Raw genomic sequence first — 12,297 nt, 5'->3', positions numbered from 1 at the left:
GGACACAACATTGCCGACGGACTAATGTTTGCTGGGTTGGGGCACGTTTTGCCATAATTTCACAATTATCCTGAATTAACCCTTTGTGTTATGAATGAATATCAATGTCAAGTTCCGTCATGAAACTCTAGATGGCGCAGTTTGGCACAGTCCTTAACGCATCTGAGAATAAAGTTACTCAAATAACACTTAACTGTGAACTCCACAACAATAGTTTCTTCCTTTGGATTTCTCCTGGCAGGAGTTGAACACACTGCGCTCTCAGTGTATGAGGCTGTACGGCTACGACTGGATCAGTCTGCCTCTCGTGTACACACAGGTTTGATGGTTCAAAACTAGCCAGACTAGTTGATCAAGTTTGCATGATCTCGTATTGTACGATCTCGTATAGATATCATAGCCTAGTGTCTCCTGTGACAATGAGTTTTCTTTTCACAATCAGTATTGATTGATTTAGTATTGATTAATGTCAAATTATGTGTGCCAAACATTATATATAAAACCTCAAATCTTTTCTAAACGATTAACTACCCACTTGCTGTTTGATTAATCTCTGTTTGAATGGCTAATAGCGATCTCTGATTGGTTTGAATGGCTAATAGCGATCTCTGATTGGTTTGAATGGCTAATAGCGATCTCTGATTGGTTAGAATGGCTAATAGCGATCTCTGATCGGTTTGAATGGCTAATAGCGATCTCTGGTTGGTTAGAATGGCTAATAGCGGTCTCTGATTGGTTAGAATGGCTAATAGCGATCTCTGATTGGTTAGAATGGGAATTTTCTCTGATTGGTTTGAATGGCTAATAGCGATCTCTGATCGGTTTGAATAGCTAATAGCGATCTCTGATTGGTTTGAATGGCTAATAGCGATCTCTGATTGGTTAGAATGGCTAATAGCGATCTCTGATTGGTTAGAATGGCTAATAGCGATCTCTGATTGGTTAGAATGTGTAGCGATCTCTGATTGGTTAGAATGGCTAATAGCGATCTCTGATTGGTTAGAATGTGTAGCGATCTCTGATTGGTTAGAATGGCTAATAGCGATCTCTGATTGGTTAGAATGTGTAGCGATGATCCTCATATTGATTGAAATGGATACTTGTGCACTCTGAAGGGTTGAAATGTTTGATGTATTCTTTTTTTATTAATTCAATGTATTATTTGCCATGGTTTTAAGCAGGTTGTGTGTCCTGTTCTCTCTGCTAGGTGGTAACCGTGGCTGTGTACAGTTTCTTTTTGACTTGTCTGATTGGTCGACAGTTCCTTGACCCCGCCCAGGGTTACCCGGGTCACAACCTCGACTTCTACCTGCCTGTGTTCACCTTACTGCAGTTCTTCTTCTATGCTGGCTGGCTCAAGGTGTGTTAATGTTATCTTAATAGTGAGATCTCGCATAAGTTGGCTCTCCTCTTCACATTCACAGTCACTAATAACCGGTTATATTGAATAAAATGACTGTTTAGTGTTAAATAACCTCAGCATAATTATATGGTTCCTCTCAGCTGACATGGCATGTACAAAACTTGGTTATACATACAAATTTAGTGAAACAACTTTAATAACGGTCACATCACAGAGACGCTACATCATCTTTAACAAAAAGGCAGAAAATAATTGCATTGGTGTTTTTATTTTTCAGGTGGCAGAGCAACTTATTAATCCTTTTGGGGAGGATGATGATGACTTTGAGACGAACTGGCTGGTGGACCGTAATTTACAGGTACATCATCAGCCCACTAATGACATGTTTGTGATCTCCTTTATGCCGTTCTGTCTCGTGGATTTGTGTGTCTGGTTGTACAATCTCTCTGGCTGCGTCCGAAATCGCATACTCTCTTCAGTAGATACTTATTTTAAATAAGTACTTGCTTTTCAAGCACTAATAAAGAGTGTGTGTAGTATGACCTTTACGAAAAAGAAGTATACTTCAAGTTAATTTTATGAAGTATATTTAATTAATGTTCAAGTATATTTTTAAGTATACTTTATGTAGTAAGTATACTAATATCAATGTGTACTTGTAGTAAACTTTTAAGTGTACTATTTCAATACTGCTTGGGACTAAATTGGCCCACTTTTAGTATATAAAAGTATACGTTTAAGTGTACTATAAGTGTAAGAGTAGTAAACTTTAAGTACACAACAACAGAATCTTTCCGGAAAAAGTAGGTGACCCCGGTCTTTTTTTATGAGTACATTGACACACTTATTTTGTCTCACACTGTGTTTAGCTTACTATATAGTAGGGATTGGGAAGTATGCGATTTATGATGCAGCCTTTGTTAAATTTTCTCCACTTACATTTGTGTATTACTGACCCTATTTTTTAAAGGTGCACACATTTTTTTTTTGATTATGCACCATGGATTGAATATATAATGACATCTGTTGCACAAACTTTGGTTACTGATGCCATTGTAGAAAAACTCTGTTTGCAGATGCATTCGTCTCCCATTATTTATATATTTGGCAACTGACAGTGTCTGATAATATAATATGGTATTATAATAATAAAAAATATATGGCGGCTATGAGGGAAGATTATCCTTTTGTAGAATAAAACTGATATTTCATGAGAATGGAGTCATTTTTCAAGCTAAAACTAATTTTAAGTGTAGACTAAAATGACTTTTAAATTTTGAATAATCTTTAGTTTAGTGAGCAATAAGAAGTGCAATAAGTGTCCAAAATATTTCTCCTTTTTGTAAGCACCTTTGCTTGTACGAACATAAATGGCTGTGTTTCTCCCAGGTGTCTCTGCTGTCAGTGGATGAGATGTATGATCTGGTTCCTCTAATTGAGAGAGATAAATACTGGGATGAATCTGAACCTCAGCCGCCGTACACCGCTGCCAGCGCAGAACACCGCAAACCCTCATTCATGGGATCCGCTTTGGACATCAGGTGAATGGACATCCTCACACACACATACACTTAAACCTTAAACCCACCAATGTAAAATCGGTTAAATACAGAATTGATTTGAAAGTTTTGCTATTTGTTTGTTATTTAAGTCTTTGCGTAACCAGGCTTCACAGTACCTATCTGAACTATTACATCCGCCCTCCCAGTCAAGACCACTTAGATCGGGGGACTCGGATCTACTGTCTGCTCCGAGAACTAGACTTAAAAATAGGGGTGATCGTGCTTTTGCGGTCATCGGCTCTAAGTTATGGAATAGCCTATCGGCTTACATCAGATCCGCCCAAACTTAGTCCATTTTTAAATCCACCTTGAAAACTTTTCTTTTTGTCAATTACTTGCAATATTTCTTGATTATCATTATTTTTCAATATTTTACCTTAGTTCACAGGTTTTCCATTTTATTGTTCTTTTTTTTTCTTTACTGTTTTATGTGTTTTCTATCTTATTTTGTGTTTCCTTGGCTTTTGTAAAGCACTTTGGTCAACACCAGTTGTTTTTAAACATGCTATATGTGACCCTGGACCACAAAACCAGTCACATGGGTAATTTTTTTTTTAATTGACATGTATTCATCATCTGAAAGCGGAATAAATAAGCTGATTAGGATAGGACAATATTTGGCCGAGATACAACTATTTGAATATCTGGGTGCAAAAAAATCTAAACATTGAGAAAATCTCCTTTAAAGTTGTGCATTTATGTTCACGATTGTGCTGCATTCACTCACACAAATACATGTTTTATATATTTATGGTATAAATTTACAAAATATCTTCATAGAACATGATCTTTACTTAATATCCTAATGATTTTTGGCATAAAAGAAAAAATCGATAATTTTGACTCATACAATGTATTGTTGCCACAAATAGACTGGTTTTGTGATCCAGGGTCACATATGAATAAAATTGTGTTGTATTGTAACAGTTGATCCTGAAGGTCAGTTGTATTGTAAAAACAAGGTTGTCTTCTCTGTCTCTCAGCGTTCCCAAAGAGGACATGGAGTTCCAGCACAATCTGGAGCAGATTAAGGAGCACGAGGAGGCCAATCACTCCACTCCGTTCCTGGGCAGCTTGAGTCGTCTTCTGGGCGTCCAGTCGACCAATTTCCCTCGCTCGACTCCCACGTCCCGAGTCTCGCTCCTGCGCCGGCGTCCCCGCGCGCCCTTCTCTCGCTTCCCGCTTTACCTCCATCCCGAGAGCGCTCCGATGCCCAACCATCCCCGGGACGCCGACATGGCCGAGGACGCCTTCTCCTCAATGCCTCTTTACGAACGGCCTGGTTTCTACAGCTGTCCTCAGACGCCCATCCACTGCATCCCTCCGCATGTTACTCGCTCGAGACCACGACGAGCTCACGGCAGCTCCAGCTCACTAGCGCAACCAATGGTGGGATCACAAGTCCTGGCTCCTCCCGACACACCCGCGCCTCCTTCCTCCGCCTTCCCTTGGGTGGGAGAAGACCGTGAACATTCAGGACCAGCTTTTTCATTCCCGGACCCTGTGCCCGAGCTGTTAACCAAAGCACGCCCCGTTCAAGTCTTGCCATCGCGACGTCCCCTGCCTTTGCGACTCTCGTTAGACACGTCTCCTTCTCCGTCTACGCCAGAGAGGGCGTTTTCTTTCACTCCTCAATCTTGGCCGATCAACACCGCCAGCTCCGGGAGCATGAACGCGCCGACCACCACAACAAACATCAACGGTACGGCAAACAACCCTTGGCCAATCAGCAGAAGCACCACCGCAAGCACAGCCAATCCCGTCAACACAAGCCCCACGGCGACTCAGCAGACAGCCAATCAGCACAACTCTCCCAACGACTCTGGCATCTCATTGGCTGAGGGGGATCTGTTGGGTGTTGCGCTGAGAACGAGGGAACAGGTCTAAAGCCGGGAGCACGCCGTGAGATTTATTAGTCCTTTACGATTGTTGCTTATCAGACTGTACGAACATGATCCTCGCTGTAAGCCATGTCACACTGTAAGATCTCAGCTGTCATTAATGTCACACTCAAGACACGTTAAAAACGGACGAACGCAAGAAAGCTCGTCTATAGTTTTACATCATTAATCAATGATGCGTTCAGTGATGTGAGCTGCGTTACACGCGGGATTGAAATGGTGGCTGCAAAGAAATCTCTAACGTTAATTTTGGTCTTGGCTTGAAAAATGAAGACAATGTGAAGGTCGTCGTAGGAGAATCACTGCAGAACTGCGAGTCAAATCTTCTGATACTGACATCATTTCTTCTATAGATCACATATAGATATAGAACGGCTGTCGATGAACGTCAAACTAACGATCAAAGACTTCAGATTTTAGCGTAGGATCAGAGGAATCTTTTAGGATTTGCAAAATTAGTCTCAGACGGCCAAATCATAGCCAAAATCGTACAGTGTGAATACCAGCTTAGACCAGCGTGAATTTGCTCTTCCAGGATGGTCTTACAGATGTGTTTTTGGAAATTTAAGAAACCTCATAAACAAACACTACCAAAAACACAACATATGTTGCCGCTAAATTCACATTCTAGAGGAGAAAGTGCATTATGAGTCATAAAATGCACAATTGATTCAATTTCTGAAACGTTTCCGCTCATTATTTTTTTATTATATTGCTGTATGTGGGCAGAGATAAATCATGTAGATCAGTAAAACCACTTGATCTTCTCCATCTAGTCTATATTCGACTACTGGCTGCATCCTAAATACTTCATTAATATAATAGGCAGAAAACAGTAATACTTCTGAACTCACAGTATTCATAAAAGTAGGCGAAACGTATACTTGATGTGCCTTACTATTTCTGAAGTGAGCATACTATCCCATGAGGTCACGGAAGAGGATTTGCGAATGAAAGTTGTCAAGTCACATGACAATGACAACATGATGAATGTAGTGTTCACAATCACACTAAAGCTCATACTATATATAGAATGCACTTTTTTAGCGGTCACAAAGTAAGCACTTATTCAGAAGAAGTACCTACGATTCTGGTTGCAGCCTGTATCTCGCAAGAATTAGGTCATGTGATTTCCACTGTTACTGTCATTGGTAGTCGCCACTGCTCATTTGCATAAACATTGTTGCAGAATGCATGCTTTTTTGATATTGAAAACCAATTTATGTTAAAGAAAACATCCTGATTTGATGCACAAACAGCCACTGGTGCAGAGCAAACCTCCTAAACACAATGCATCATGGGATTGCAACAGAATTAAAGTGTTTTGTACCAACTTGTGCTCTTTACATTGACTTTGATTCTTAATTCTCAGAATGAGGTGAAAAAGGGGTCAAATCAATGCCTTGTTCACTTCCAGCTTGATTTTACTGCAGAACGTTTAAAGTTAGCATGCAGTTGTTTAACATGTTTGGCTAGGAATAGGAATTTCCATGACTTTTCTTGGCCTGTGATTAATAAGTCACTTATTAAATGTGTATTTTAAGTATCATTAATATACTATTATAGTTTTTTTCTGTTTTTATATTCATTTTAGTTTATTTGAGTATTATTTTAGCTGTTTTAGTCATTTTCATTTCTGTTTTTTTTATGTCTAATATAGTTTTTTTTTTTTTTGTATTTTTATTTGAGGTTTAGTTATTTAGTACTTAAAATTAAACTCAACAGAAATGAGTTAGCTATTTCAGTTAAATTAAAATGAAATAAAATAACTACTTTCCATTTTAAGTTGTTAACAGTCTAGATTTTTTTTTTTTTTTGCTGACTCACTTTCACTCAGCCAGGAAAAGCTTCATGAATTATGCATCTATTCTTAAACTTCATTAATTATGCATGATTATTCTCAGATGTCTTCCGTTCTTTTTTTGAACCATTGTGGTCACTTTTTCCTCCTCGTTACTTCCTGCCAGTGAATACCTGATACATACAGTTCTGTCTAAAAGAAAGACACACACAACTTCACTCATTTTAGGCATTTTTATTGAGATCAACTAGTTTGAAGGATTACATATAGAATATTGCATATATTTAAAGCACTAAATGTGACGTGTATATGGTATTGGCTATAGCCAGAGTGCGAATAGATGCGTCGTCTCGCTGTAATATGAAGCTTTACCAGTAAATATGAAGATATGTTTCTAGCTCAGACTGATTTTAAATCAGAAACGGGTCATACCTTTATCTTTACCTGAGCAGTTGAATTAAATACGATATTGAACCACGCTCGTTCAGGGACGTGCATTTATTGCATGGGCGAAAAACATAATGCGTTTAAAATGCATATACACAGTTCAGTTGAATGATAACACTTGCCCTCTTTAACACTGTTAATCTGAATGTACGATGCAAATGTTTGCTGAAAATATCCACAACACTGAAATAACTCACAGTTTATCTGTCAATCAATTGCGTTTGAAATGTGTTCATTACGGATGCACGATATATCGGCCACCATATCGGTATTGGCCGATATATACATTTTGAATGTTATCATTATCGTCCCGATATATGAAAATTTGTCTGATATATTAAAGCCGATAAATAATGTATTATTTCCTTCAGCTGAGACACTTCAGATGCGCACTGTTCACCATGATGGTTTTGAATTGCTTGAAATATGATTGAAATCATTTCAAAAAAGGAAAATACAGTTCAGTGCAACATGTGCAGCGCAACCCTGTCATAATAAGCTGCATATAATTATAATGAGAACATCATAATTGTGTGTTTGGGTCATGGCTTTCAATGGTGAGACTTTTGTTTTTGTAATCAGGCTCTCAAAAATCATATGCAAATTTGGATTTAGATTTATCGGCCAATATATCGGTTTAAATAATTATCGTTATCGGCCAAAATTTTCCTGTCGGTGCATCCCTTGTGTTCATTACTAAAATAATATATTAGTGTTGTCAAAACTGAAATTTAAAAAATGTGACGCTTTGAGCGCTGTTGAGCGGAATCGTTAACACCTCGGAATGGCCGGCCATTGTCACGTGCTCATCAAATATGTCTGTGATTGGCTACAATGATCAGCGCTTCAAAAACATGTTGTAAATATACATCAATAACGCTCTTCAGCGAGCGATTACACAGATACACACGGGAGCGTTTGAAAGCAAGGCGTCTATCAGCGGATCGATCCACTGGCGCTGATAGACGCCTGCTTTTGCTTTCAAAACACTTTCAAACACTTCCGTGTGCTCTCAAACGCTCCCGTGCGTTGATCATTGTAGCCAATCACAGACATATCCGATGAGCTCCTGAACACAATGGCCAATCAGAGGTGTTTATGATTACGCTCAACAGCGCTCAAAGCGTCACATTTTTTAAATTTTTGACAACACTATAATATATATACATATATCACTGTCTGTATGTAATGAACAAGGCTATTGTGTAATTCGAACCCTGGCTATAGCAATGGCTTATTAAAGGTTCGGGCAGAATCTCTAGTAAACTACAGCAGGGTTTCCAGCATGACTATGATTGGCTGACTGGCTGATTACATCATAAACAGGAGAGACTGGCTGTCTAAGAGCTCTTCTTCCCCAGAGTGTGCTTGTCGAACAGATACTCGGCCATGCCGTTCTGAGGAGCTCCCATACGCCTCAGGCTGCCCAGCCAGTCAGCCAGCTCTTTAATGGACTTCACCTGCTCGTCCAGGTAATGCGTCTCCAGGAAGTCACAAACCTGGTGTGAGAGAACGACGGAGAGCACATCAGACACATTCACAAACATATTTTAAGGATCTAAGCTCATGGTCTTAAGCGCACGGCGCAAGTGGGGCGTCCGAATCCACTTTTGCTAGTTTAACGACGGGAAAAATGGTCGGTTCTCCCGGCGCATGGTCTAAAAGTGTCGTCCATATTCTCTTAATGAGTAATGTGTGTGTTTTGGGCGTAACGTGCAATAAACCAATCAGAGGCTCATCTCCCATTCCCTTCAAAAGCCAGTTGCGCTTGCGCCATGGCGGATTCGCTATTTACAGTACATGACGAATTTGCAAGCGGTAAAACTGAACGCTTCTCTAGCGAGGAAACGGATCTGCTCGTGCGCGAGGATAAAGCTGTGTGTGTGTGTGTGTGTGTGTGTGTGAGGTTAAAGCTCAGACCATCTACGGGACAAGCCGGAAATACCATATCTTTATGTACAGTACACAATAATAATCTTTTACATTGTAATCTTTTATTTTTAATAATTGGCATGTTTGTGTGCTGCTGCTGCCCTGTGTGTGTAATAAGCAGAGTGTGTGTCTAATAAGCAGAGTGTGTGCGTAATAAGCAGAGTGTGTGCGTAATAAGCAGAGTGTGTGTGTGATAAGCAGAGTGTGTGTGTAATAAGCAGAGTGTGTGCGTAATAAGCGGAGTGTGTGTGTGATAAGCAGAGTGTGTGTGTAATAAGCAGAGTGTGTGTGTAATAAGCAGAGTGTGTGCGTAATAAGCGGAGTGTGTGTGTGATAAGCAGAGTGTGTGTGTAATAAGCAGAGTGTGTGTGTAATAAGCAGAGTGTATGCGTGTTGTGACCCGCCTATAGGCTCATATTAAATAGCCATTGACTTCAGAACAGGTTTTAGTTGCTTTCCCACTAACAATCAGTTGCAGTAATTATAGGTGGTGATTTTAATTCATGGTTTCTACATACAGTTGACCTCTTTACAGGCACGATCTGATCTAGGGTCAGACTTTGAGATCACACAGACAGATCTGATCCTAAACTACCACTCGGAGCTCAAACCCGCCCAAAAGGAGACGATTGAATGGATAAAATTATGTCTATTTCCAGCCGGCTGATTTGGCATTCTGGGTAACTCCCATTACAAAAACTGATCAACAAAGCTCACATCTCTAACAATACACGTTATTAATGTTTTTGTGGACACATTACCATGACAAAATCATCAAGGTCCCCAAACTTACTGACTGAGGAACTTCAATGACTCTTTGCAGGAGTGATTACTTTAGAAGGATTTTCAAAAATCATTTCTAACAAAGAGAAATTAACCAAAAAAGAGATTTATATTAACTATAGTTTCCATGACTTTTCCAGGCATGTGATTAATAAATTATTTCTAGTAAAAAAAAATTATATAAAATTATAGTTTTCTTCATATTTTACGTTTTTATTTGTATATTTTCCATTTTCATATTTTAGTTTAAGTATTAGTACTTTTGTTGTGTGTTTGTAATTTTTTTGGTATCTTGTTTGTTGTCTATATATTTCATATTTTTGTACTTAAAATTGCATGAATGTTAAATAAAATAAGTTAACGTCTTTTCAAAATATTTGATTAAGCAATTACAATGAGTGATTAACAGTGTTATCGTTAACTAAAGTGAAAACCATTTTTATTATTTGAAATAAAATAATATTTTTTTGACATATTTCATTTCAGTTTACATTTATTCCAGTTTAAAACAACACTGTTTTGTAATGGTTTACTTTTAGTTGAAGATAACCCAGTAAATCGCTCGTTTTAAAACGTCATGACCTTATTTGTCGTGTACTCACGTGAGGATCGTTGTGTTGAGTCGCCACCTTGTGAAGTTCCAGTAACGACAGATTTACACTCTTTTCCAGAGCCAGAGCACATTCCAGCGCTTCCAGACCACTGCCCCACTCGTCCCGATCCGGCTTCTGCACACACACACACACACACACACATAACACATGCTCATTTCCTCCAGCTGATGGACATCTAACTCGATTGACCGGTCCCGTACCTTGATGTCCTGCAGGTAGATCCGTCCTCCTCTCTGGTTCTGCAGACTCATCAGCTTCTCCGCGTGCTCTCGCTCCTCTTTAGACTGCTCGTGGAAAAACTTCGCAAAATTGGGCAAAGACTTGTCATCCCTGTCAAAATAATAACCCTGGAGAGAAGAAAAGCCAACCATGAACCCATATCAGAATCAGAATGAGCTTTATTGTCCAGTATGTTTACAAATACAAGGAATTTGTCTTGGTGACAGAAGCTTCCACAGCATAGACAGAATAACAGCAACAAGATCATAAAAATATATAAAAATATACATTACATGTGACTCTGGATCACAAAACCAGTCTCGAGTCGCACGGGTATATCTGTGGCAATAGCCAACAATACAGTGTATGGGTCAAAATTATAGATTTTTCTTTTATGTCGAAAATCATTAGGTTATTAAGTAAAGATCATGTTTCATAAAGATATTTAGTAAATTTCCTACCGTATATGTATAAAAATTATTTCTGTGAGTGAATGCAGCACAATCGTGAACATAAATGCACAACTTTAAAGGAGATTTTCTCAATGTTTCCTTTTTTTTTTGCACCCTCGGATATTGTCCTATCCTAACAAACCATACATCAACAGAAATATTATTTATTCAGCTTTCATATGATGTCTAAATCTCAATTAAACTCAATAAAAATCTAAAATGTTTACCCTTGTGACTATTTTTGTGGTCCAGGGTCACATATACAAAATAGACAATATGTACAGTGTTATGTACAAATGTATATAAACAATGTAAATATGAAATCCCTGAAGACCGTTCATTATAATAATAATAATAATAATACAGATCTAGTCATAAGTGATCACTCGTGTAATAAATGTCTGCTTCTCACCATGGACAGGTAGACGTATGATGCGTACAGCTCCAGGTAAATCTGTCTGTTGATGGCCGCCTCACACTCCTGATGGAAGTTCTGCCTCACCTGAGAAGCCATGATTCTGAAACACATGAAAATAACAGTACAATACGTAATATGCACAATCAAAGTATTGGATATAATCATCAAAATACATAATCTAAATATTTTTTATATATTTGGAATTCAATATTTTATATACATCTAATGCAAAGCATAGATAGCAAGATGCGATACTATGTCAATAAGTCATTTGTGAATACAACAGCCCTGTTTATTGAATATGAATTGAAGTAACGTTACTTACCCTGAGACAATGAATCCTTTACCAAAAAACACGGAGATGTAGGGCAACCCACGCGTGATTTCTCAATATGCCCGTACAGTTTAAAACACAAGATCTAAAGAGAGAGCCAGGAGCAGCGTGGAGTGTGTTAATAATCAGACGTGCACGAATTATGGGGGTGATGGCAAAAACATGCACGGGCGCGCGCGTTATTCTAGCCCGTAAATAAATCACTAGAGACACTTTTCAAAATAAAAGTACTGTTTAAAAAAATAGATCAAAATAGTTTTATTTAAAAAAAAAAAAAAACACTTGTGTGATTTCGAAATACTTTCAAAAACATAATATATACACACCAAGAACCGTGTATTAACTCTTTTAAAAATATACGAGTTATTCCAGTCCACCTGATGTCGCTGTTTAATGTAGAAGGCTTATAACATGAATATTAATTAACTCGTGCCGTGGTGACGTTCTTGTTAGGAGCGTCCAATCACTGAA

General features: G+C 38.5%; 2 protein-coding genes across 5 annotated transcripts in view; one reads left to right on the top strand and one right to left on the bottom strand.

Annotated features, from left to right (window-relative positions):
* The window catches only part of best1 (bestrophin 1), an 11,648-nt gene extending 5,039 nt beyond the window's left edge, over nucleotides 1-6,609 (top strand). The window contains exons 6-10 of one of the 2 annotated variants that reach the window (XM_079603743.1): nucleotides 242-319; nucleotides 1,208-1,360; nucleotides 1,641-1,721; nucleotides 2,753-2,904; nucleotides 3,909-6,609. In XM_079603743.1, coding sequence (XP_079459869.1) covers nucleotides 242-319; nucleotides 1,208-1,360; nucleotides 1,641-1,721; nucleotides 2,753-2,904; nucleotides 3,909-4,812 — 1,368 coding nt within the window. In that variant the 3' untranslated portion in view covers nucleotides 4,813-6,609. The remainder of the gene's footprint in view (nucleotides 1-241; nucleotides 320-1,207; nucleotides 1,361-1,640; nucleotides 1,722-2,752; nucleotides 2,905-3,908) is intronic. The other variant, XM_079603744.1, reaches the window with a different exon arrangement.
* A 236-nt stretch (nucleotides 6,610-6,845) lies between these two features.
* Nucleotides 6,846-12,028, bottom strand: fth1b (ferritin, heavy polypeptide 1b). Of its 3 annotated transcripts, none has more exons than XR_013796608.1 (6): nucleotides 11,818-12,028; nucleotides 11,487-11,592; nucleotides 10,604-10,750; nucleotides 10,392-10,517; nucleotides 8,223-8,573; nucleotides 6,846-7,829 (listed from the first exon to the last, which is right to left on the bottom strand). XR_013796608.1 is itself a non-coding variant. In XM_079604304.1 (5 exons), exons 2-5 carry the CDS (start codon nucleotides 11,586-11,588, stop codon nucleotides 8,415-8,417), a joined length of 534 nt encoding a protein of 177 aa, XP_079460430.1. In that variant the 5' UTR covers nucleotides 11,589-11,592; nucleotides 11,818-12,023; the 3' UTR covers nucleotides 6,846-8,414. The 3 variants fall into 3 exon arrangements, 1 of the variants encoding a protein (XP_079460430.1); XR_013796609.1 differs by having other exon boundaries at nucleotides 6,846-7,820; nucleotides 11,818-12,023; XM_079604304.1 differs by having other exon boundaries at nucleotides 6,846-8,573; nucleotides 11,818-12,023.
* Between the last annotated feature and the right edge of the window lie 269 nt (nucleotides 12,029-12,297).

The sequence above is a fragment of the Phoxinus phoxinus genome (assembly GCF_949152265.1).
Source record: "Phoxinus phoxinus genome assembly, chromosome: 25".
Classification (NCBI taxonomy): Eukaryota; Metazoa; Chordata; class Actinopteri; order Cypriniformes; family Leuciscidae; genus Phoxinus; species Phoxinus phoxinus.
Note: the sequence above shows the minus strand (reverse complement) of the source record. Positions and strands in the feature narration are given on the sequence as shown.